Here is a 26,313-nt window from a genome sequence, read left to right on the forward strand (position 1 = left end):
ACGCGCGAGCAGTGGCACGCGCGCGTTAGCACGGTTACATCTACATCTACGCCTAGTACGGCTACAGTCAACCTCCGATCGGGTGCCTAATAGCTGCGCTCTAAAAGTCTCGCTATCACGCGTCACGCTTTGCCTCGAGCAGAAGAAGAAGAAGCCTGCCAGGGGTGTTCTCTCCTTGGAACATCTGGGCTCTACATCGATATCTAACTGTGTTGAATCCCACCGACGCGAACACACGCTTCCCATCATGGGTGTCCTGAGCCTGAAGATAGTCCTTGCTTTCGGGATCATGTACGGCATCAGCTGGTACCTGGTCGATCAGCTGTCCCTGCTGGCGTACCCCTACTGTGACCACCCGACGAAGTGCTTCGACTACGAGAAGGAGCTGGCCGCCAGCGTGGACCCCAGTGTGGACCCATGTGACAACCTCTACGATCACGTCTGCGGCAAGTGGGACAGGCTCCATCCGGATCGCGGGGATGAAGGAGGGGGTCAGCTCGGTGTGCTCCAACACCGAATGGAGGTGTTCGTGCTGAACGAGCTCGAGCGGTCGCCTCCCGAGCACCCCGTGAAGGCGGTTCGCAGGAGCGTTTCCGCCTACCAGAGATGTCTCAACGTTTTTGTGGAGAAAACAGACCACACCAAGGTGAGTTATCGCTTTAGCAATCCGATTGCCTGAGCAGATGGCAAGCGAGAAAAGAATAGCAGCAACCAACTGCGGCCCCTCTTCAGGGACAAAATTCGGGGAAGTTTTTTATTGCATGTGTGCGGACGGATGAGCCTGCGTGTGAGCGATTGTCGGTTACGATAGCTAGACTAATGATAAAGAGCTGCATATGATGCATGACGTTCAGCCGCGCGTAGCACATGGGTAAGGACGCTATTTTTTATGCAGTTTAAGTCCCAGGCGCATTTTCGAAAATAATGAAAAACAAACGAAAATTCGTGATGTAAATGGGCTGCATGTCCTCCTCTCTGCGATAACGCTTGTTCACAGATAACTATCCCTCCTAAAATAGTTTGCAAAAGGGCCATTTTAGAATTTTTTCAAATATAATTTCGAAGAAAAGGTAATTTCTGCTTCAGAATGGTAACAAGAAATTCTGGGGTTTTACGTGCATAATCCAAAATTTAATTCTGAGTAATGCCGTAGTGATGGACTTCGGATCAATATAGATGACCTGCGATCCTTTACCGTGAACACAATGCATGGTACACGTGTTTTTTTTTTTTTTTTGCATTTCGCCGCCATCGAAATGCAGCCGCCACAGCCGGGATTTAATCCCGTCTCAACCGGGATTAGCAACGCCACAGCATAGCCACTGCTCCACCATGGCAGATTAGAAAGATAAACATAAAATCAGTCAACAGAATAGATAACGCGAAACATGCCATTCATATTATTAGATAGACGTAACGCCATCCAGTTGAAGTTTCGTTCTGTCGCAAACCTTACACAGAATAAAACAACAACAACAACAACAACACCGAGAGCTTGCCAGTACTTTGTGTATGATTAGATATGCGGATTCAAGGCAACTGGGTGACCACGCGCTCATGGTTTTACGTTCTTTTTTTGTTTGATTGCTGGAAGTTGTGCGAACTCGATGAATTATTTTATTTCTAAAATTTGATTTGAATGATATATTGACAATCACTTTCTTCATATCAAGAAGTGCATTCTGTCGACAAGAGCTTAAGAAATCTTTTTGGAATTTGAATTATTCCTTTGTTTCTTGCCATTTACATTAAGCGTGTGGCACGCACTTCCATAGGCTGAAAGGCAGGATGGTGAACTAGAGTAGAGAGCCTTATTTTTCTTTGATTTGATAACATTAATAAATGGGACTGGGCGAGGGGACATAGAATGTGGGGGACATAAAAGGGGACATAAAAAACGCTTAACCTTGCACTCGGCCGCGCAACGCTTGAAACTGCGAAGCTGGGCGATCGTAGCCCAGCATTTTCCGGAAGTGCGCGCGAACTTTTCATCTTATCACTCATGATGATGATAAATTCTTTTCGCGCATCTCAGACTTACGGCCGTCACTGCGCGTTGCACAGCGCAGCTTGCAACACCGACACCGCGTTCCAATGCCGACACCGCGTTCCAGCAGACCCGCTCGGTGAATGCGTCTCTCTTTTTCTCTCTTAAAGCGCGCAAAACCTCATCACCTCGCAGGGAACGAGCGTACGAACGCGCCAGCTGTGGACGAAGACGAAGACGCTCGAACGCAATCATACGGTTCGCATAAAAGCATGTTCTGCCAGCGTGGCTGTGTAGCGAGTGGTTACGGCGCTCGCTTTGGGACCGGGCGTACGCGGGTTCGAATCCTCCCTCGGCAAAAAAATTTATTTTCCTTCTTGATAGTATCTTTTTACGCACCGACTGGCTTAAACAGCTTCGGTGTTGTAATGCCGAATATTAATTTTCAGAAATAAACATTTCAGAGCATCACACTCAGTCTTTATTGAACAAAAACGCTTAACCATGCACTCGGCCGCAGAAGGCTTGAAACAGCGAAGTTCGGCGATCGTATACCCCAGCATTTTCCGGAAATGCGCGCCTACTTTTCATCTTATTAGTCATGATGATGATAATATGTTCTCGTGCGTCTCGGACTTACGGCCATCACTGCGTGTTCATCGCGTTCCACCGCATTGCAATGCCGACAACGCGTTCCAGCAGACCCACTCCGTGAATGCGTGTCTCTCTATCTCGATCTTACGGCCGTCACTGCGCGTTGCATAGCGCAGCTTGCAACACCGACAGTGCGTTCCACCGGGCTGCAGTGCCGACAACGCATTCTAGCAGCCCCGCTCCGTGAATGAATCTCTCTCTCGCTCTCATTTTCTTTATCTCTCTCCAGAACATAGCGCGCAAAACATCTTCCCCTCGCAGAGCATTGGCACGAGCGCTTGCTAACGCGCCAGCTGTCGACGAAGACTACGACGCTCGAACGCAATCATGTGGTTCGCACAAATGCATGTTATGCAAGCGTGGCTGTCTAACGCAGCGGTTACGACGCTCGCCTGGGGACCATGGGTACACGGGTTTGAATCCCGCCTCGGCAAGAAAGGCTGATGATGATAGTTTCTTGATACGAACCACAAATTACGGCTGGCTCAAGCAGCTTCGCTGTTAAAATAGTTCTCAAATACACAAGTGGTCAGCTACCGCAGTCAAAAACGATGTTGGGCAGGTGATGGCAGTAATGTGCAGAAGGTCATTCCAGACAGTGGCTGCTCAAAAAAAAAAAAGTTGTCGCAGTTTCACCTGAAAGGCGAAGCATCAATTGCGATAGCAAACTTGTAGAGAGCTATACGGAGTAATGATATTAGCTTTATCAGCTGTATAAACTTGGACATGCAGCAGCATCGGCAACACGCAGAACTGTTGTCGACGCCATCGGCGTTTTGCCCGCGTTCGCTCAAAATGCGTGCGGCGTTGGTGACTGTTGCCGGAGCCTCTGATATAAACAGCACTGCGTGCCACAGCTAAACGTCGCCTCCCTTCCCTCCCCCTCCCCCACGGCCTCTCGCTCGTCGGAAGAAGGCGCGTTTGCTCTACATACATGGTGATTGTGAAGGAGAACAGAGACGCCTACTTCTGCAGCCCTTAAGCGAGCACGGCGCAGAACGCGCGTTTGTTCTCCGCCGTGCGTTCACTCCCCGTGAAAGACGCGCCCCTCGCGCCCTTTCACTCGCACATACAGCGTTCGGCGCGCAGCCTTTCCCTTTCCCTCAAGAACCACTTACCACCACCACCAGCGACGATTTCTTCTCCAAATGACGTCATACGGAACCTCACGGCGACGGCGACGGCGACGCCGACGGCAGAAATCTGCTTTTGAGTGTCCATATAATTGCTATCGCAATAAAAGAATCCCGAAGAAGACGCCATTGAACGTGAATGGCAAGGGTGACCAGTACGGTCAGATACGCTTACAGGGGATGAAACATAGGGTGTTCAGTTAAGTATACTTTACTTGTGGAAGCACACCAGGGAACTTGGAGTGGCGATGGCGTAGAGAAAGAGCAAGTCAATTAGATTGGTCTTTCAGAACCATATCAACCGCGCAGGGCCTCCACGTGGTGCATGGTTTTGGTGAACAAAAATTCAATTTGTCACAGTGAAATCCGTCAGAAAAGTGCAAAGTACGACTTTAACATTCGGCGTCGGATTCGCCGTCGGATTGTTTACCAAGCGGCGTCGGATTGTAATTTGAATGTACGAGAAAACCTAATTCTGCTACGAAGAAACTCAAACACAAAGCCATTTTCCAGCATTTCTACCAGACCTGCGTGCGTCGGGGAAATAGCAAAGAATTAATAAAAAATTGCCCGCGAATCCACCCTGTGAAGGTGGTTGGAAAGCGAAGCATTTTACGCCACCCTCACAGTGACTGCGGCGCACTTGATATTTCACACACTACAACGTAACTTTAACCACAGCCTTTATTATTATTTACTTCACAACAATGTTCACTGCTGCTTTATGATCGGTGTGATATAAACTCAAATTTTCAGTTTTCACTGTAGTTACATTCTTTGCCAAGGTTAAATCAATGCACGTTCCGCGAATGCACGTTCTGCCGTCTTTACTTTCCGTGGTCTACCCATAGTGGGGTAGTCTGGAAAATGAACCGAAGCAGTTACTAGGCTGGAAGGGTTTCGAATGACGTCAACCCTCTTTCAAGCAGCTGCATAAGCTTTGCAACAGCTGCAATCTAATCTTACGGACCGCGCCGAGCCTGTTTCCGTTGTTTGCCCGCAGCCCTTATCATCCATCATGTTGGCTCATCACTTTGAAGCTTGTTTTTGTGGTTTTTCTGCGAAAACGAGTGCTTAGTTGTACGCTGAATGCCTGAATTCAAGTAAGCTATACTGCTATACCTATAATTGTTAGCGGTTCGTCGGGATCGTTTTTTCATTACAACGACGGACACGACAGAACCCTTGGCTGGTAGAGGTACAAAGCTTCGCTTTAATAATAAGAAAAGGTACTAGGGTCTTCACGTGTTATTATAAGAACTCTTATATTGGCTCTGGAAAAACGCCTTTCCAGCAATTCACTTCAGTTTAAAAGTGAAGCCGACTTTAAGGGGATCGGTGTAAGCTTGGCGCTTGTAAGCTGGCTTTCCCACGTTCAGTGATGCAGTAAATGAAGCCTACTTGCCGTATGCGGACGATGCGATGTGAACGGGTCCCGATAATGCTATCACGTTCTACTCTTAAAGGTGAAGCTTAAGCGTGCTCCAAATTTTTTGCTAACTGTTGAGAGATCAATGTTGATCTTCAACCATTGGTATGCCTTCTCATGGCGCAATGTTGCGATCATGTCAAAAAGCATGAAAATGGGGCAAGTATGCTGAAACTATTATTGGTTGACCATACTTCACATGCTGTCAATAGATTACTGCCAGATGACAAAACAAGGTTGTACATGTGTTCTTGCATTGAAAGCGAACTGCGTATGTCAGAAAATAACCTATTCTGGGGGGTAGCTGGGGAGCTGTGGTAAGATTCCCGTTGTCCCACGTTTGCTATATCTATAATATTGAACGTGATCGCTCGTCGTTTACGTAGCGTCTATTGTCGAGGAAAAGTGTTGAGCAGCGCAAAGAGCAGTGATGCTGCCTTGGCGAAGGCAAGAAGTTCCTTGCGAGTGGCACTGACTGATTTAGAAAAGTCCTCAACCACGCTGTAATTTATTTTCCTGAGCTTGCGTCGTTGCGAAAGAATCAGCGATTAACAGCGGTGCTGTTCTTAGTCGAGCGTGCGCCGTCGATGACGGCCGCCGTCACGCAGGAGCCGAGCCGGAGAGGTCACGTGACCAGGAAAGGATGAGAGCCGTGATGGGGGAAGGCAGGTAACGTGACCAGCAGATGAGGGGATGCGCGCTGGGGGAGGAGGTGACCAAGTAGAAGGCGCGCTGGGGAGAGGAGGCGACCACAGCGAAGCTGTGCATTCCCCGCCGCTTCGGTGGCCCCAACGGCACTACTTGCGGGGGATGGGACGCGTCGGCTTCCACGGGTGACGGTGTTCCTAGCGCGTTGCGGGGAAGGGGCGTGATCTGTCGAAACAGCGATGCGGTCGTTCCTTGAGTCTAAAACGGAGCGTATCACAGCTAAAAAAGAAACATACGTGACTATTGCAAAAACAGAACAACCACAGCTTGGCTGTTTCAACAGATTTCACTTCGTGGAACTGGCTGCAGTTTTTTTTTTCTTGTTTTACAAAACGCCAGTTTACCAATGATGGGATGATGACATTCGTATGAATGAAAATCGAGGTGATGAGCTCGCTTAACTTCTTTCAGGTACACACTAATGTTAAGGTACTATACAAAGTGATCTGTTATTATTCTGATTCAGCAGGAGCTTAGCTTTTAGCAGAATCAAGGAGGCGATATAAAAATAAAATATTTCGGCGTGCTTATTTTTTGCGTCGTCCAGACGGTGCGCTAAGGAACGTATGAGGTGAGCCATCTGGGTGGTATTCCTTGGAACAGAAGCAGTTCGAATTTTCACAGAAGTAAGGTTTCCACAGTGGCTTTCGAGATTTGACATCTGCTTGTTTAGTTATGCTAAATTGCTGTCGGTTGTCAGCAGTTTACTTTCGGTTCCCTTATTTCTTCACATCGCCAACCTCCAGAGAACTTGTTTTTAATTTGGATGGCATTTTTCACATACCTAGAATGGTGTTCGTATAAAATATATCATACTGCCAATGTGAATTCAGCTTCAGATATGCATTGCATGTGTGTCTAAAACGCGGCGATCCCTACTATATCTAGATGGACAGCTTACCCGCTCCCATTGCATCATTCCTATCCGAGCGGCCTCTATGAAAGTTAGCAAGAACAACCTGTTTAGAAAGCAGAGCAACACTTGAAGTTCTGTTTTTCGTTTTCAAGTACAATGAAATAACAGGCTTTTAACGCGATAGCGTTTAGAGCCCCGTGTCGCAGAAAATTCGGCATCGGCAACCGGTGTGTGATCGCGTGTGGCGGAGAAAATCATCCAACCACATCGACCGCGCAGGCCCTCCACGTGGTGCAAAGTTTTGGTGAACAAAAATTGAATTTCTCCCAGTGAAATTCGTCAGAAAAATGGTAAAGTACGTCTTTACCATTCGGTGTCGGATTCGCCGTCGGATTGTAATTTTAATGTACGAGAAAACCTAATTCTGGTACGAGGAAACTCAAACACAAACCCCTTTTCCAGCATTTCTACCTGACCTGCGCGCGTAGGGGCAATAGCAAACAAATATTAAAATATGAAAAAAAATTGCAGGAGGCTTAAGCTTCGCCGTTAAGAGTAGAACGCCATAGCGTTATCGGGACCCATTCGCATCGCCTCGTTTGCATACGGCAAGTAGGCTTCAGTCACTGCAACCCTGAACGTGGGAAAGCCCGCTTACAAAGACCAAGCTTACACCGATCCCCTTAAAGTCGGCTTCAATTTTAAACTGACATGCATTGCTGGAAAGATGTTTTTCCAGGGGCAATATAAGTGGTCTTATAATAAAATGTGAAGGCCCTAGCACCTTTTTTTATTATTTTATTAATTGTTTGCTATTGCCCCGACGCGCCAGGTCTGGTAGAAATGTTTGAGTTTCTTCGTAGCAGAATTTGGTTTTCTCGTACATTCAAATTACAATCCGACGCCGATTGGTAAACAATCCGACGGCGAATCCGATGCCGACTGGTAAAGTTGTACTTTACCATTTTCTGACGGATTTCACTGTGAACAATTCACTTTTTTTGTTTAGCAGAACCTTGCATCATGTGGAGGGCCTGCGCTGTCGATGTGGTTGGATGATTTTCTCCGCCACCCGCGATCACACGCCAGTTGCCGACGCCGGATTTTCTGCGACACGGGGCCGTAAGCCATATCGCGTTAAACAGGTGCTAGGGCCTTCACATTTTAATATGGTCTTTGTAAGCTGGCTTTCACACGTTCATGGTTGCAGTGAATGAAGCCTACTTGTCGTATGCGAACGATGCGATGCGACCTGGTCCCGAGAACGCTATCGCGTTCTACTCTTAAAGGCGAAGCTTAAGCGTCCTTCAATTTCATGTCTTTTCGTCAATCTTCAGTTTTGCGACAGTTTTCGTGAACGACTTCCATTTTTAGTGAGTAATCTGGTGTCTCTTTCGAGGTTCACAAGACTGACAAATATATTCATGGCATATCAGCTGCCCGAGGCTTTCCACTATCATATATATGTAACCTCCGGGATCTCACAACGGATTTGGCTTTAGGCTGCTGTAAAAGAGGAAGCGAGCTTTATTCGCGGTCGCGTTCAGATTGTTGTGCAATGCAAGACGCTGCACTGCGTCGCATCTCATGGCGCATGCTCTGCTCCAGGCATTGAAAACCACATAGGTCACAGCGCATAGTTTTTTCTGCTTTATTGTTTCACCATTTAACACCGGTAAGGAATATAATACCCACCTCCTTCAAAGACATTCGACTCTTTTACGAGACTACCATCGCTAACTGTATTGTGGTGTCGTGTACTATTATATTTTTCAAACACACTTGCAATACATATTACAGTGAAGCTGTTATAGGCTAGGTTCCAGGAGATTGCGACCGCAGAGAACCGGAAGTGTATAGTGTACAACAACTTCAGACACGTCGTGCCACCTCATGGAGTCGTATGAAAATGCCGGGTTGGCGGCGTTTTCAAAAAAGTTGTCGCAGTTTCACCCGAAAGGCGAAGCATCAATTGCGATAGCAAATTTGTAGAGAGCTATACGGAATAAGGATAGTAGTTTTATCAGCTGTTCAAACTTGGACATGCAGTAGCACCGGCAACACACAGAACTGTTGTCGACGCCGTCGGCGTTTTGCCCGCGTTCGCACAAAACGCGCGCGGCGTTGGTGACTGTTGCAGGAGCCTCTGGGGGTGGCTATATATATGGTGACTGTAAAGGAGGAAAGAGACGCTTACTTCTGCAGCCTTTAAGGGAGCACGGCGCAGAACGCGCGTTTGTTCTCCGCCGTGCGTTCATTCCCCGTGAAAGCGCGTGTCCCTCGCGCCCTCTCACTCGCACATACAGCGTTCGGCGGCGCATTCGCCGTGCTCCCTCAAGGGTTGCAGAAGATAGCGCCAACCTTTCCCTTTCCCTCAAGAACCACTTACCGCGTGGCGACGATTTCATCTCCATTGACGTCATACGGAACCTCACCGCGACGGCGACGGCAGAAATCTGCTTTGGAGTGTCCATATAATTGCTATCGCAATAAAAAGTGTCTCGTTCTACCGCGCCTTTCGCCAGATCTTACGTTTGCTTCTTCATTACATGACGTAGGTTACTCTCACGAACACTTGAGTGCGTGAGGGCTTGTGTGCGTGCCGGGATTGGCCTAGCCGTTTTTAATAAAACTCTTTGGAGGTATGGTGAACGCGACTGTGCACGTTCTCCCTGCAACGCCTACGAAGACATCGAAATATTCATGATAGACATATTCGGTTGGGATCATCATGCACAGCGACGATACGCCCATTCTCATCGTGGGGGCAATATTCACTACAGCAGACCCACCATAGTCACAGCTTCGCTGGATTCCATCTTCGCAGTAGCGGAAGGGCTCTGAATTTTATTGCGATAGCAATTATATGGACACTCCAAAGCAGATTTCTGCCGTCGCCGTCGTCGTCGCCGTTGCCGTGAGGTTCCGTATGACGTCAATGGAGATGAAATCGTCACCGCGCGCCGCCGAACGCTGTATGTACGAGTGAAAGGGTGCGAGGGACGCGCTCTTTCACGGAGAGTGAACCCACGGCGGAGAACAAACGCGCGTTCTGCGCCGTGCTTCTTTAAGGGCTGCAGAAGTAGGCGTCTCTTTCCTCCTTTACAATCACCATATATGTAGAGCAAACACGCCTTCTTCCGACGCGCGAAAGGCGGTGGGGGGGGGGGAGGGGGAGGGAAGGGAGGTGACGTTTAGCTGTGGCACCAAGTGCCTATTTATATCAGAGGCTCCTGCAACAGTCGGCAACGCCGCACGCATTTTGTGCGAACGCGGGCAAAACGCCGACGGCGTCGACATTAGTTTTGCGTGTTGCCGGTGCTGCTGCATGTCCAACTTTATACAGCTGATAAAGCTACTATCAGTACTCCGTATAGCTCTCTACAAATTTGCTATCACAATTGATGCTTCGTCTTTCAGGTGAAACTGCGACCACTTTTTTTATTCATGTTGTTCTGTCCCAATAAATTGCTGGGTACATCACTGTGGCGTCGGAGCGTGGCTAACGTGAGCTCTTCAAGAAGCGCGTTCAATTCAAATAAACGATCATTCTTCCTGGCACCACGTGCCTGTTGAGGCTCCTCTGTCTCTGTTGCATTCGACACAAACTCCGGCTCGGACGCATGTCTCGGCCGATAGAACAACTGTCCGGCGACCGGGATGGGGTTCCTCAGACTCTTCGTCTGAATTTTCGTCACAGTTTACCGAGATCCTTTTAACGCGATTCGGTCATTCCAGCGACGCAGGCGGCGCCACGCGGCTCTCCTCCGAAGCAGTCAGCCGGTGATAGAAATCTGCGACGCAGTTCGGCGTTTCGGTCTCGCGATAGTCATGGACGCGCCGAAGATGATAAAAGCCAATAGTAATCGCATTTGCAGCCAATGATGCAGCGTCTGCTCGAGATGCACACGCTTGCGAGGTCACCTTATCATCGTCTCGGCAGCCATTTTGACCTACCGTTGCGCCGCCTATAGTCGCTGGAATGACCGAATAGCGTTTAGGCCCCGTGTCGAAGAAAATCCGGCGTCGGCGTCGGCATTGCCGCCCGCAGCCGAGAAAATCATCCCCAACCACGCAGGCCCTCCAAATATATTTTACCACTAAAGTTGCTCACACTTTGTCTTGCATTCTTTACAAAGGTATTCATTGAAATTTTGAGACTGACAGCCCATAAACAATTATCATCAAACAAAACACCGACAGCGCAAGCCTTTTATGCTAAATCTTCTCAGGCTAAAATATTAAAGGTGCAAACAAAAAAAATTGTCGCAGTTTCACCCGAAAGGCGAAGCATCGATTGCGATAGCAACTTAGTAGAGAGCTATACGGACCAAGGATAGTAGTTTTATCAGCTGTATAAATTTGGACATGCCGCAGCACCAGCAATCCGCAAAACTGTTGTCGACACCGTCGCGGTTTTGTCCGCGTTCGCACCGAACGCGCGCGGCGTTGGTGACTGTTGCCAGGGCCTCTGGGGGCGGCTCGGAGGTTTTCAACGAGATCAGAACGGGAAACTCGTCGAGCAGCGTCGGAAGTCTTTACCACCTTCTCACCTCGCAACGTTTTATTGCGATAGCAATTATATGGACACTCAAAAGCAGATTTCTGCCGTCGGCGTCGCCGTCGCCGTGAGGTTCCGTATGACGTCATTTGGAGAAGAAATCGTCGCCGCGCGCCGAACGCTGTATGTGCGAGTGAAAGGGCGCGTGGGGCGCGTCTTTCACGGGGAGTGAACGCACGGCGGAGAACAAACGCGCGTTCTGCGCCGTGCTCGCTTAAGGGCTGCAGAAGTAGGCGTCTCTGTTCTCCTTCACAATCACCATGTATGTAGAGCAAACGCGCCTTCTTCCAACGAGCGAGAGGCCGTGGGGGAGGGAAGGGAGGCGACGTTTAGCTGCGGCACGCAGTGCCTATTTATATCAGAGGCTCCGGCAACAGTCACCAACGCCGCACGCATTTTGAGCGAACGCGGGCAAAACGCCGATGGCGTCGACAACAGTTCTGCGTGTTGTTGCTACCAAAGCCGCTCCCCTTACTTCGTATGACATTGCTGTGTTGCTATCGCATTCATTGCTTCGCCGTTAGGGCGAAACTGTGACATTTTTTTATATAAATACGCATTTGGTGCCGCAGCTAAACGTCGCCTCCACTCCCTCCCTACGCACTAGACGTTCTTCAGTTATAATTTGCGAGAACCAGACTCGTTCTGGTGATCTTTTATCTTTCCGTTTGACAGTGAAGAATACCGACATGTGATCACTCAAGCTTATGAAATAGTGCCACATTTAACACTATTTGATCCGTAGTTTGTAATAAACAAGTCAAGGCATGTGGACGTATCGCAGGTAATTCTGGTAGGAGTATTGATAGCATTGGAACACACATAGATTTTCAAGAGCAATTCGAAGTCGCGTGTGGTATTGCAGTGAACCAGCATGTTTATATTGAAATAGCCGCCACAAATGAATTTATACTGTAATTCAACAATGTATTTGAAGAGTTTCTCTAAAAAGAGAAAAAAGCCTTGGAGATTGCCTCGCGGCGGTCTGTAGACAACAGAATAAACGGTGCACGCATGTAGCACAGACAACACCTCATAGTCATCGTTAACACAAGAGAATTCTTGAACACAGTTGACTTTAAATGAATCGCACACAATTAAGGCCACCCAAAATTAATACACCGCTAATTGCCGGCAAACTTTCCGGAAAGGAGCAGTGGGAGACTTGGCTCGCCAGCGAGGATCGGGAGATGCAACTAGCGCTCCTCGACCAGACACTGCGGACCGCTCAAGCCAGTGGAGCCCTGGACGAGGGGCTCCACCCACCCGCTCCCTGCACCTGTTATTTTTAATAAACGTTTTGATATATATAAACTAACCCCTAGAACATGATGATCGTAGAGGAGGAAAGAGATGCTTAATTCTGCAGCCTATCAGGGAGCACGGCGCAGAATGCGCGTTTGTTCTCCGCCGTACGTGCCGTGCGTTCGCTCCCCGTAAAAGCTCGCGTCCCTGGCGCCCTATCACTGGCACATATAGCGTCCGGCGCGCTGCGATGATTTCATCGCTATTGATCTCATACGGAATCTCACCGCTACGGCGACGGCGGAAATACTCTTTGACTGTCCATATAATTGCTGTCGCAATTAGAGCACTGCACGGGCTCGGTCTTACCCGAAAGCCCGTGCCCTACCCGGCCCGGCCCGGCCCATGGAGTTAAGCTCGCTGGCTAGTTTTTCGTTTTGAGCTCGCAAGAGGGCGACCCCGCGCCTGAGTTCCTGCATCTCGGCGGTGCTGGTGGGGGAGGAGGGGTGAGGAAGAGGAGAGGGGGCGACCCTCGCACAGCTGCCTTACCTTGGGTTGGTTGTGGGCGGCGCCGCCAGATGAAGTGCTGACAGCTGGGAACTCCGCTTCTCCAGGTAGTGGCGTTGCTGCTGCTGTCTTATCAGGGGGTGACGTCACGCCACGGCTTGGGGTCTCCCGGTTGACTTGCTGCCGTCCGATGGCATGACTCTCCCGAGTCGCGCCGGGATTGGCTCCCTTGGGTGGCGTGATTGGCGCCTTGCCAGCTGTCTAGCACCTCGATGTTGCGGGGGGCCCCGATGTCCTGGGCCCTGGCTGCTGAAGCCTGATGAATTTCCCGGTGCATTCGCGGGAGCCGGTGAGGTGCGGGCCCCCGCAGACTATGCACGTTGTATTGCACTCGTGGGGGGCCATCCCTTCAGTACCAGCCCCCACGTTTTGGCCACAGAGGCCGCATCTTTCTTTGGCAGGGTTGTGACAGTTGTCTGCCCGGTGCCCCAGTGTGCCGCAACGGTAGCATGCTGGCACTGTCTTCTTGTACTCCCTGATGGAAGTCAGTTCTGCGTGGTAGTGGACGTAACGCGGTACGTTTCGTCCCTCGAAAGTCAGCACAGCCAGATTGGAGTTCTCCAGCTTGCGCACGTGGATTCGTTCACCACCGCGCCACTGCACACTATGTTTCAGGGATTCATTGGTTTCGGGGTTATGCACAGAAATCACTCCGCAAAATACGTCACTGGTGAGCTTGAGGTGTCCGTGAAGCGGGAGCGGTCCTCTGCCGGTGTTACGTTGAAAGTCATTAAGCAGCTTCTGAACTACCGCGGGGTTCTGCGTGCCACAGACGATGATGTTTTGTTCCCAATTGGGAGAAATGGTGATGGCGTTCTTGTGCTGCCTATCGATACGTTAGGAAATGGCAGCGCCGAGCTCACCTTGCCGAAAGGTTATCTTGAGGGCGACCGTAGTGCACGGCTTGAGCACGATCACGTAGTCGCCGGGATTCACCCTGACCGTTGGCTTTGGCGTCCACATGGAGACTGGTGAAGAAGTCTTCTGTGGAGCTTTAGAAGACGAAGACGGAGCGCGAGCGTCTCCCTTGATTGAATTGTTGAGAGGAGTCTTGGACGTCGCCGCTCCTCGTGCGTTTTGCCGGTGGCGACGCCGGCTCTCGACGACTTGAAAAATGACAGCTTGCTCCGCCGAAATGTTGGGTGGGCCATCCTCTGGTTGGTTTGCAGGGACGACCAAGACAGAGTCGTGGGGTCGTAGCCGCGTTGCTCAATCAGCGCCACGTTGAGAGGTTGGCCGGCGGGCGTCTACGCAGACCGCGGCGGGGGAGTCGGAGCCGTTAGGTCTAGCTCGGCCGCTGCGTGGTGATGCGAAAAGTGGCTCTAAATGGCCGAGAATTTGGCGCACCTGGGTGAGATCGGTGTCTCCAGGATCCTGTTAACTTCCCCGATGCAGTCGTGCAGGTTTTGTATGGGTTACGCATAGATTTCCGTGGTTCCAGCTGAAAATCGACGGAGCCGTTTCCCCTCGCGTCCGATCACTCCGCGTTCCCCGCGCGTCTCCGGAGCAAAGGGAGGAACATCTAGCAAAGCGGCGTCGCCAGAAGGCTGAGCAAGGTGCCCGACCCATAGAGTTTCTCACTATAACACTTTTATAGTGTGAAACTCTATGGCCCGACCATCTCAGCAGCAGCAACAACAAGACGCTGTTGATGACGTCAAGGCTCGCCGATTGACTGACTATAGACCCTTTTGCTGTTTACAAACATGCGCACTGGGCGGCTTCCGGTTTGGCTCAATGACGTAGTCCGCTAAATATAGCGAGCAAGAAAGGCAATGGTGGTGATATAGATTAGCAGGAGTGTGCTTTGTGATCCGGCACAGTAGACTGATAAGGCCCGTGACCGGAAGTTTCTTGGGAGCGCACTATCGTTGCTGTTATCGCGTGAGCGATATGCACGGTGAAACTTAGCGAAAGCGCCAGTGCGACTCGGACCTTCGAGACACGGACTTTGTAAACAATCCGTTTGGATATGTGTGCGACGTTTGTGAAAGACTGTGGCACATGAAAGACTTAACGCCGGTAAGTAGTGCCATGGAAACGTTGAATTTAGTGGCGCCTCCTGAGTGGAGTGAAACCGTGGCTTGGGTTTGTACAACGTGCAAGAACTTTCTCGTTAAGCAGAAGAGTCCACTCTTTAGCGTTACCAATGGGTATCGTTACGCGCCCTTGCCACCATGGTCTACCGGTTCTGAACGATGTGGCCGACTTAGCTCACGCTACGTATACCTGGCATAGCCGAGCAAAGCCACTGCTAATTTTTTTCACGAACTGTCCGACGGAAGCGAGATGGCAATAGCATTTGCCTCTGGGTCGCTTACAAAGAGCGAACGCAATTACGCGCAAGGAGAAAATCTTTCGCAATCATGTTTGGCTTGCAACGTTTTCATCGCTACTTGTATGGTCGTCGCTTCAACATTAACACGCATCACCAGCAATTTCTAGGGTTTGTCAGACAAGATAGCCCGGTGCCGCCGCTTGCAGCAGTAAGAACTCACTGATGGACGATGACGCTTGCCACATATCAATACAATCTCAAGTTTAGAAGCGGAAAGAACCTGCAAGTGGCTGATGAGTTATCGAGATTGGCGCTAGCCGCTGAAACGCATGAATGTGAACCTGAATGCTTGGCTGTTTTAGATGCAATGCCATTCACTGCGACACAGGTTGCAAAAGAAACTAGGCGCGACCTTCTTCTGAGTTCGGTTGTTAAATATACGCTCACAGGATTGCCAGCCAGGTACCCTTGTGAAATAAAAGCACTTATTATGCGCAGAGACGAGCTTTTCATTGAATAGGACTTCGTGACGTGGGGTCATCGAGTCATTGTGCCCAAGAGTTTGCAACCGGATGTTCTGGCGCTACTACACGATGGACACCCTGGTAGAGCACTGCACGGGCCGATTTTTTCAGCCCGGGCCCGGCCCGGGCGCGTTATTACGTTGGCCTGCCCGACCCGAGCCCGACCAAAAGTTTGATGGCGAGACCCAGGCCCGGCCAGGGCCCGGAAATAATCTACGTTACCCGCCCGGCCCACCACCCCTTTACCTTATTCCTGAGCCCGACCCAAGCCCGGCCAGAGCCCGGCCCGAACCCCGCCCGAGACCGAAAAACACGTGTTTTTCGGAGTCGAGAGGCGCGAGGATAAATCGCTGCACGTTACATGGACACCACCAGAAAGTCCGAGCCCTGCCCGGGCCCGCGTCCTAATACCCGAGCCCGGCCGAGCCCGGGAAAAAACTGCCCTACCCCGCCCGGCCCGACCCATGGGTAGGGTCGGGCCCGGGCTTTCGGGTAAGCCCGAGCCCGTGCAGTGCTCTACAGCCCGGTAGGACACGGATCAAGATGCTAGATCGATCTTATATTTGGTGGCCTTCCCTTGACAAGGACGTCAAAAGTACAGTACGTAAGTGTCACATTTGTCAAAGTGTCCTCCTAGTCAAAGCTGCCGGCTCATTACTATCCTGGTCCTACCCTACTAGAGTTTGGCAACGCATTCATGTTGACTACGCTACGAAAGATGGCTCCACCTGCTAGTGCTGGTCTTCGCCTACTCAAAGGGAATCGAGCTTTTTTGCATGCCTGCAACAACTAGTGCAAAAACGATGCAGTGCTTGAACGGTCTCTTTGCAGCCTATGGTTACCCCGAGGAATTGGTGACAGGTAACGATCCGCAGTTCACGCACAACAACGTTACGTCGAGCAGACGACAGCTACTTAGCCGTGAGCTCACCTCAGCCAATGGGCACTGTTGAAACAGCCGGAGCGAAAGTTTATTGGCGGGAGCTTCAGAATATCGCGAAGGCAGCGTCGCCGCAATTTTAACGTTTTTTGCATCACCCTCGGTGCTTGCCAAGGCGTCCACTGGACCCACTCTCCCATTCTAGTACACTCTAGCTAGATTGAGAATAGCTCCGCTGTTAAAAATAGTCGGCCCTTCCCCTACCGGAAAGTGGGGGTAAGCTAAGCTTGTACTGGGTACTCCTTGTGTTTAACGGTTATGTTTCTTGTGAGAAACTTGACCGTGACCAAGGGAAGGTCGCGTGATCTGCTCGACGTTGGCGGAGTGCCGCAGCTGCAGCAGTTCGCATCGTAGGATCGTCGCGTGGACGACGCGCCCTTTCACGAGCGATCTCCCGTCGGCACTCGACGAGAGCTGCCTCTTGTTCTGGTATACGCACAATGTGCGGCCGTCCGATCGGTTTTCTAAGACTGAACTAAACGGGAACGAAGCGGGTGCAGCGCGCGTGAAACCCTTTCCTGTCCTTTCCCTCCCCGCCGGAAGAGAAACGGCTCCGATTGGCTGCGCACGTAGCGTGCGCGAGCGCCTGCGCAGCTGACGCCTGCGCAGCAGTGAGCGCCTACGCAGCTACGCAGCTGGTACACGCTCCAGGGCTCTCACACTCTCAAGTTCAACAAATGGCCACAGAGGGTGAAAAAATCGACCGCGCGGGCGCGGCTAATAAACCAAGCGTAGTACATCGTCAAAAAAATTGCCCCAGTGAGTTCCGTCGTCTCCCGCTAGAGGCGCCGTAGTAAGCGCAATTTCAACCTACAAACTTACTCCTACACTTATCGAAGTGTTTTATTTTATGACAAAGAGCACGAAATTATTAGTCCTAATTATACACTGTACTGTTGAGTATTAACACTATTGTTTTTGTCATTAAAAACACAAATTAACGTTCATCATCATCGACCTCCCACGTGACCTCTCGCCTGGATATAAAATTTTACCGGTATTTTCGGGTACACGGCAAGCACGGATTCATTAGTTGGTACACTTATGCTGGTTGCTTATTTGAGCTAAAACCACTTTATTGCGCTTCGACACCTCGCGTTATTTAACTTGTGGTGAAGTGACGTGTTTGCGAGCTGAGATGTAAGCCCGAAAGCTAGGTTTTGGTCGTGAGCCATGCGGAACAAGTATGCATCGAAACGGGAGCCGGATTATGCTGCGACTGAGGATAGCAATACCGGTGAGTCGTTTAACATTGCTGCTTAAATCCTTATTTAATATTCGTCTCTTTAATTCACAGGCGGAGACAAGTTAACGAACTAGATCCTGCATTACATATGGGTAGTCAAGACCCTCCGTTGCCGTTTCTGAAATAAACATTTAGTGGCGAGGCCGTCGTTATCCACACAATCACGAAAGAGAGCGATATCGGAACGCAGCGTCACATGTTTATCTCGTTGTAGCCGTGGCTATAGGCGACTGAGTAGCCTGGTCAATACATATTTTTCTCTTTTTTTTTCGAGTCCGCCAGAAGCTTATTTCGACCACAAAACCAAATAACCCTGTGGCAAATTGAACTGAAAGTACTGAATTGAATGTGTTAAATAATTGCACGCATGATAATTCACCCATATTTCGTACTTGTTGGTTCCGATGTTCTTGCTGTTCAGTTTGGTTTACCTTAGGGCATTTTTTTGCAGTAGTGAAGCGGTGCATCAAGTTCGTGCAGAAAAAGAATTCATCAGTTCTAATAGCTTTATGTCTTTCATAGCTTCCTGGCCTTGTCAAATTCAATTTGTGCCAAGTATAAATTTTTTCTACGAATTCAAGCTTTTTCATTCCCAATTCTTGCTAGATATCATTCTTCTTCCATATCCAAACGTAAAGGTGAACTGATTCTTTGCTCATAGTTAAGGCCCGTCATTGTCTCTTAGCATAACACCTTTGTAGCAGTATTCTCTACTGTACGTTGCCATGTTAAATTCCTCTCCTGAAATAGCAGATGCGGCATCGGCATGTGTCTTGCATTAACCTTTGCACCATGCGCTATGTAGCATTTCACTGTTCTTAATGTTATTGGCCTTCACTGCTTGCAGAGCAGAGTGGCTTTCTTGAATGCAAGCTTTCTCATTCCCATATTTAATTCCTTGTCTCGTTCAGGACTGTTGTTCTTGCTCAATAGCCTGGGTTTTTGCGCAAGATACACTGAAGTGGTTGATTGCAGAATCTGGTTGCAGAAACTTAGTCGTGGTCGCTGTGTTACGTTTTTCGGATTTGGGGGGCCTGGTAAGTTGCATTGGGAAGCAGTCTCTCGAGGTAAGCACCTGCTCCTGCAGTCCGTACAGCGACATACACTTCCAATTTACACGCAACGTGATTGGTGCTCCCCATTCCGTCCTTTCCTGCTGCAGCCGTTTGCAAATTTTGCTTGTGGCCTTCGTTGGTCGTGATTTGGCGTCAAGAGAGAGCAGCATACATGCTTACATGGTCCGAAGTGTATGAAGTTGATAGCCACATGGGTGGAAAGGCCCACAGAAGTGGCTGCTGAAGGTGATGCCCAAGAAACCGACTTGTCCATATTGAGACAAAGTGGGGCACCAAGTGTGAGCCACATATTAGTGGCCACTGAAAGGAAAGAAACGTGCAGGCTGGAAAGGAGGTAACGCTAAAATGCCGGTAGTCCACGTCGCTGGGTTGGGAGCGGCAGCAGATGCCTGTGTCACCCGATTGCTTCGCAATGCAAGTTTATCGTCGTCAACGGCGACTATCGGTGCAAACAGGTGGGACACATTGCCCAATCTGCTTGCACTGCTGGTTGTCGCTCGTTACCAGACTGCCACGTGCGACGACGAAGGTTTACGAGCTCGGGTTAATAATTCCAGCGTATCTCGACATGCAAATTTTATTTATGCTCTTGTACTAGAAGGTGCACCGCTTGTCTTCGACCAATAAAGTCGTACGTCCTGTTCACTCACTTGTGGCTTGTTTGTATGGGCGTCAGTAGAGGCTCTTTAGTCTCCTGGCAATTAGAACGCACAAGCTAAGCGGCAAGGCACTGAGGCATGCCGCAACGCCAGCCGGGCGAGCGCGGCGCGTACCAGAGTACGCGACCGGTAAAAAGCGGCCATATTGTATTTTGCACTAAAAAAATAAGATTTCCGCTTCCTATTTGAGCAGCGCCATCTGTCGGGTACCCCAGTGAGTTGCATGCGCTGCCGCTTCTTATTTTCGTACCACTGTGGAAGGTACAGTTTCCCTTCTATAAAGTTGGTCTTTATTCTATGCACGCTCCCGCGCCGACGAGCCGCCGCTGAAGCCGGAGGCTTAGTGTTACATCGCCGGCGCAAGCTAGCGTATAAAAGCTTCGCTTTAAAAATATAAGTAGACTAACAAACCTTTGTTTTGTTAAGGAATACGGACACGAAATCTGAAAATTTTACGAAAATGCTGAAAATGAGTCCTCCGTGTGTGATTATATCATAAAGAAGTAGTCAGTTAGCTCATCTTTGAGCCGATGGCTTTATTTTTAGGCGTTTTTGTGAGCGCGCGCCTCGCCGCCCGACTCGCGGGAGTTAGAAGGCGTGACGTCACGACACACTCGTCGGATAGCCAGCCGGCCGGCCGCGGTCATTCGAAGTGCGCGGACGCCGCCATCGCGAGCATGGATTCGAGTTCTGGTGCCTCTACCAGCGATGAGAACACATCTGAAGACGAGGACCATTCCAACTTGACAATAAATATTACCGCTTACATTTACGAGCCTTCCGCGTCAAGCGACGAAGAGCAGGCGGCCTTGTAACTGCCGGTCACTGTTTAGCGAACCGTAGCGCGAAGTTTTCGCTTTGCACCAGACCCTTGTGCAAGAATTGTTTGTCATTTCCTCTGTAAACTTACTTTTTTCAAGAGCACACGCAGGCGAGACAGCTGCGGGGTACTTCAGCACAACGTTACGGTGGCTAACTGCGTGCCACAGCGGCCGCATTTCGATGGGGGAGAAATGTGAAAACACCCGTCTACTTAGATTTAGGTGCACGTTAAAGAACCCCAGGTGGTCCACATTTCCGGAGTCCCCCACTACGGCGTGCCTCATAATCAGATCGTGGTTTTGGCACGTAACACCCCATAATTTAATTTTTTCAGCCCTGCGTGGATGACTGAATAGTAGTTTATGGCGACAGATGGCAGCACCTGTCTGTCGTTCTGCCCAGTTTTTTTCTGTGGAGAAGCAGAGCTGTCTGTGTGTCTTGATCTCTTGGGTCGCGCTCCCTAGCCTTGTATTGTTTTATTATGCTTTGCCAACATTTTTAAAGACATTACTGCCTTCGTGCCCAGCCTCGGGCAACTCGCCCCAGCCTCGCCCTCACACTGCTCAAGAAGGCTCTTTTCGCCTCCTCTTTTCCAACGCGCCGCTGATCATTTCTGCATTGCGTTTTCGTGAGAAGACCGATGGCACAGCGTCAGGCTTTAAGCATTGCCTTCTGAGCGGCATGCCAGGGCTTTTCAGCAGAGCCGGGCTGAAAAGGCCTGGCTGGTTGTCAGCCTGGCTGGCTTTCTCAGCCGGGCTGGTCACATAATCATCGTCGACGAAGTGGTCCGCGCAAATGAAGTCATTTTTAGAAGTCTCCAGGCTGTGCGTGATGACTAACAGGCAGGTATCCAAAGTTTACGCACCTTCTCGTTTCTGGGAAACGTGTGCGACGGCGTGTCACGACCGACGATGCTGGTATAACAGCAATGTCTGGGCATTTCCTTCCTCCGCGACGAACGCGTCAATACCGAGCGACGCATGTAAGGCGCATGTAAGACGCCCCACCTGCGTGGAGCGCCGACGGGGATAATGTTTCGGACGGGCCACGTGCGAAGATCGCCGAAAGGGTTTAAACAAACGCTGCAAGGGACCGACACTCCCGGAAACACTGCGACGGCTGTGGCCGACCTTGGCCGCGCGCGCGCGCCGGTGGGTGTCGTGACGTGAAATTTCAGATTCTGCCGGCGGCCGCTTGGAGGCAAGGTGCAACAGAAGATCGCTAAAAAGAAAAAGATGTTTCTCGTTCTTTTTTTCGAAGCAGCTTGTTGTATTCGTCATTTTCAACAGTTCAACTACTGTTCCCGACGCAAAAAACCACCCGCCAACTTTTGTGTCCGTATCGCTTTAAGGTGGGAAATGTGTTCTGTGCCAATAAAGTGCTGGGTGCGTCGTTGCGGCATCGGTGCGTTCAATGCGAATAAACGATCATTCTTCCTGGCACCATGCGCCTGTTGAGACTAGGGAGCCTACATGCAACGCCGTATTAGGGTGGTGACAACACCAAGATTTTGACCGCTATTTGCCGCCAAATTTGGTGGGTAGCCATTTTGGTCCCCAGTCTTTCTGCCTTTTTTTGTCATGCTCTGATGTACTCATGTTGGCACGCGATCTATTCAATTTCTTTAACTTAGTTTTGCGCCAATGCGCTCAAGAAACCTGCATACATCTTTAATATACTAGTTGCATTTCCTTTTATTTTAACACATCAAATTTACTTTTCTAATGCATGTCGTGCGCAACATGTGAAGCAACAAGCTATAAGGCACGATGGCGTGCTCATGGTAGTATTATCTCACGCCAAGAATGTGAACTGCATTAAGCACTCTCGTTGCCTTCCAGTTGTACATAATATATAAAGGGCGCTTTTCGAAATGTGCTGTAATTAAGACTGTACGTACTAGTCTAACTAAAAAGTAGACTCTTCCCGTGTACGGCGCTCAGACGCGCCATTTGTCTCTGGCTGCTGAGGTCACAGTTTATTAAAAGAAGTGAATTAAGTTCACGTCACCAAGGGTTGCGGGAAATGTGGTCTGTCGGCTGGTCTTTCGCCATTTTGTGCCCCATATTTAACCCGCCAATTTAGCTGGCGGTACCAAGTGCCCTTACAAAGGCTGTCACCACCCTAAAACGGCGTTGCATGTAGGCTCCGTAGTTGAGACTCCTCAGTCTCTGTTGCGTTCGACACGAACGGCTTCTCGGACGCCTCAGTCTCGGCGGCGCTCGCACCGTGCGCCGGCTCCGACGCATGTCTCGGCCTCCATGGAACACATGTCAAGCCAATTATGTCACGAAGCTATGTGGGTTCGAGTCCAGGTTATTATTGCGATAGCAATTATATGGACACTCAAAAGCAGATTTCTGCCGTCGGCGTCGCCGTCGCCGTCGCCGTGAGGTTCCGTATGACGTCATTTGGAGAAGAAATCGTCGCCGCGCGCCGAACGCTGTATGTGCGAGTGAAAAGGCGCGAGGGGCGCGTCTTTCACGGGGAGTGAACGCACGGCGGAGAACAAACGCGCGTTCTGCGCCGTGCTCGCTTAAGGGCTGCAGAAGTAGGCGTCTCTGTTCTCCTTCACAATCACCATGTATGTAGAGCAAACGCGCCTTCTTCCGACGAGCGAGAGTCCATGGGGGAGGGGGTGGGAAGGGAGGCGACGTTTAGCTGCGGCACGCAGTGCCTATTTATATCAGAGGCTCCGGCAACAGTCACCAACGCCGCACGCATTTTGAGCGAACGCGGGCAAAACGCCGATGGCGTCGACAACAGTTCTGCGTGTTGCCGATGCTGCTCCATCTCCAAGTTTCTACAGCTGATAAAGCTAATATCATTACTCCGTATAGCTCTCTACAAGTTTGCTATCGCAATTGATGCTTCGCCTTTCAGGTGAAACTGCGACAACTTTTTTAAATGAATACAAGCTCGATGATAGAAATCATCCGAAATGACGAAGCCGCGTGTAAATGTGCACAGCAAGCAAACTATATTTAAAGCACACAGGACAAGAACACGGAATACGCACACAAGGGAAAGATCTGAAGTTCATGCAAGCGTTAAAAGTACATGAAGAGCGTTCACCAGTGAAGTGGGCACGATGTACAATCAGGGCGATGAGCGCGCAAAAAGCAGATTGGAGCACATCCTGTGGGTGGAGCTCGGCACAGCCGAGCTCCAGCCACAGGATGTGCTCCAATCTGCTTTTTGCACCACCATCGAGAAACTGGCCAAGAAACTAGCTTGAGTATTTCGAAAACGGCCGGACGGGCCCTGTGGGCGTTCACCGGCCGGATGTTTACTGATGTATTGGAGACGCCGGACAGTCCTGCGCTGGATGCCCTTGCGGCGTTCGCCAGCCGCAGGCTTCTGGAGGGACTAGATGAGGCGCCTACGTCCGGGTGGGAGGGAGCCTGCTGTGACCACAGGTTGGAGTGGCCGCTACCCCCGCGCCCCGGACGCCATCTTCCATCTCCAATCGCGTCTTCCACGATCACAAGCTTCTCCCCGAATGTTCTTCGCTTCTTTTTTTTTCTACTCCTCGTGAGTGCTGCTCATTGGATCAGCTTCTCCTATCCGCGGCTGCGCCTCTTCTCCGTCTTGACGAATCTTGTTGGGAGCGCTCGTGTCCCCACCATTCAATGTCATCGCTATCTTCGTCTAGTCACCAACCACTGTGCCCGCACACATCATGACAGACTACCGGTCACTGCGGGTTTTCTCGCCCTCTCGGCTATTTTATCGTTTCGAGTGCTTCCGGTCACGGCGGTTTCCGAGTGCGCCAAAATACATCTCTAAAGTGAACGTCGGCTGCTATACATTAGGTAAATCGTATTCAACAGTCTTCGACGTCTCGCTGAAAATATTATGATGGCTTGAGACGCCCGTTCATCAGAAACTCTCATGAGGAATAAGTCTCTGGTAAAGGCTCACAGGGAAGAATATTCTCATAGCTATGTTTACGCCTGTGTACAAATTTATGCAGTCGTTACTTTAGAAATGCTTTCATGACTTATTAAGGAGTGTTTTTAGCAAGCTTCGCTCATTTATGTGAGAATTGCTATGCGCTTTTGACGGTTAATTCTGCGTCACAAGATGTCGCTACGAGAGCTCCTACCACATACATGGTACCTGATTAGCTCAGGCAAGCTAGGTGACTATTTGTCACCGTCCCGTTTGAAAGGGGATGCCAATAAGGTATCATCATTATCATCATCATCCCTATCTTCATCATATACCACTCCCGTAACCAAGAATTCAGCAAACAGTGTTAGGTTTAGAGACAGGGTACACCACTCTGCTAACACGGCCTGATTTGAAAGTAATATTCATAACCTATGTTTCCTTCGCCAGCGAATTTTTAAGGGAGATATATATTTATTGTACGTCTTTTAGCCAATTGAAGACGTAACTTAAGGGGCTCTCAGAATTCATTCTCATATCCTCACTGTCTCTGCATATTAAAAGAAATAGCCTTTTATTCCTGTATCAGTGATTGCAACCCATTTTCATTAACAACAAAGCTTGTTTAGAGAGTCCAATGTATCTAACTAGCAAGGGGACACTGGAAGCTATTATATTAGTATAGAACACATCTATTACATTAGAATACAGCTATTATAATAATATAGAATACTTCAACAATAATGACCACCGCGTCCGAATCAATCTAAGGCGCAGGATTTTGATGGTTTAATTTACCAACGTCACATTGCTTAGCCTTGTTTCATTTTAAGGTTGTTTACTATCAGCAGAAGTCGGCCGTTGATCTTGGTTGAGTTTCATGAACCGCGGGAAGAGAGACACGGGGAGGACACTGGTCGATTCACTAATATGCTTCACGCAGGTCGTGTTCGACATCTTCAAGAAGTACAACTTCGAGTGGCCTCCTCTCACACTTCCCAGAAAATTTGACCTGATGGAGTACCTGCTGGGCATGTCGCTAGATTACAACTTGGCGACGCCCGCTCAGCTAGGCCTCGCGCCATACCTAAAGACCGACAAGCGCTACAGCCTCAGTTTCGGGATCAGTACGGGTTTCCAAGACAATGGGGGCCTAGAAGGCATCGCCAAATGCATCACAGTGGTGGCGCCGTCGGCAAGAGGTCCTTCGGCCGAGGCGCTCGCCCAGCGAATCTTCAAAGTTCTCATCGAAGTGACAATTGCCATAGTGGTACTCATTACAGACCTACGGATGGTACCTGTCTATTCCACCATCGAGAAACTGGCCAACGACACTGGCGGATCCGGTATGATAGACACCTGGCTGAAAGTCATCAACAGACGCTTGCCCCACGACCGGGCTGTCGGCAAGAGCGACAACGTGCTGACGGTCAACAAAAGCGGCTTGATTCTCAAAGCGATCTTGGACAAAGGCAAGAGGTCCCATTATGCCGATATCGTGCTGTACGCGGGCTGGCAGATTCCTCGTTGGTCTGCGGGCAGCGGTGTCACCTTCGCTCGTGGAATGTCTGGCGGGCAACGATTTGCAGGCAAAGGTGGACTCCGGGATGGAGTGCCTGAAATCCGTGAATGAGGTTTGTGTCCGTAGGGCAAATTATCGCGATAGTTTTTACGAGTATAGAGGCGGCGCCAAACGTTTACGGCTCACTGGGTCTGAAACAAGAAGGCTCAACG

At 49.9% G+C, this 26,313-nt stretch overlaps 1 protein-coding gene across 1 annotated transcript; it reads left to right on the forward strand.

Moving 5' to 3' along the window:
• Positions 1 to 247: 247 nt before the first annotated feature.
• Positions 248 to 26,212, forward strand: LOC119463721 (uncharacterized). Its single transcript, XM_037724546.1, has 2 exons — positions 248 to 646; positions 25,523 to 26,212. The coding sequence occupies exons 1-2, from the start codon at positions 248 to 250 to the stop codon at positions 26,210 to 26,212; spliced, it is 1,089 nt and encodes a 362-aa protein (XP_037580474.1).
• Positions 26,213 to 26,313: the final 101 nt, after the last annotated feature.

This window comes from Dermacentor silvarum, chromosome 9 (assembly GCF_013339745.2).
Source record: "Dermacentor silvarum isolate Dsil-2018 chromosome 9, BIME_Dsil_1.4, whole genome shotgun sequence".
Taxonomy (NCBI): Eukaryota; Metazoa; Arthropoda; class Arachnida; order Ixodida; family Ixodidae; genus Dermacentor; species Dermacentor silvarum.

Bases quoted from the DNA above. Each gene is read 5' to 3' on its own strand.
- LOC119463721 (XM_037724546.1), top strand. From the start codon at position 248: ATGGGTGTCCTGAGCCTGAAGATAGTCCTTGCTTTCGGGATCATGTAC. The intron at 647-25,522 runs GTGAGTTATCGC...TGCTTCACGCAG, and splicing joins AGAAAACAGACCACACCAAG to GTCGTGTTCGACATCTTCAA.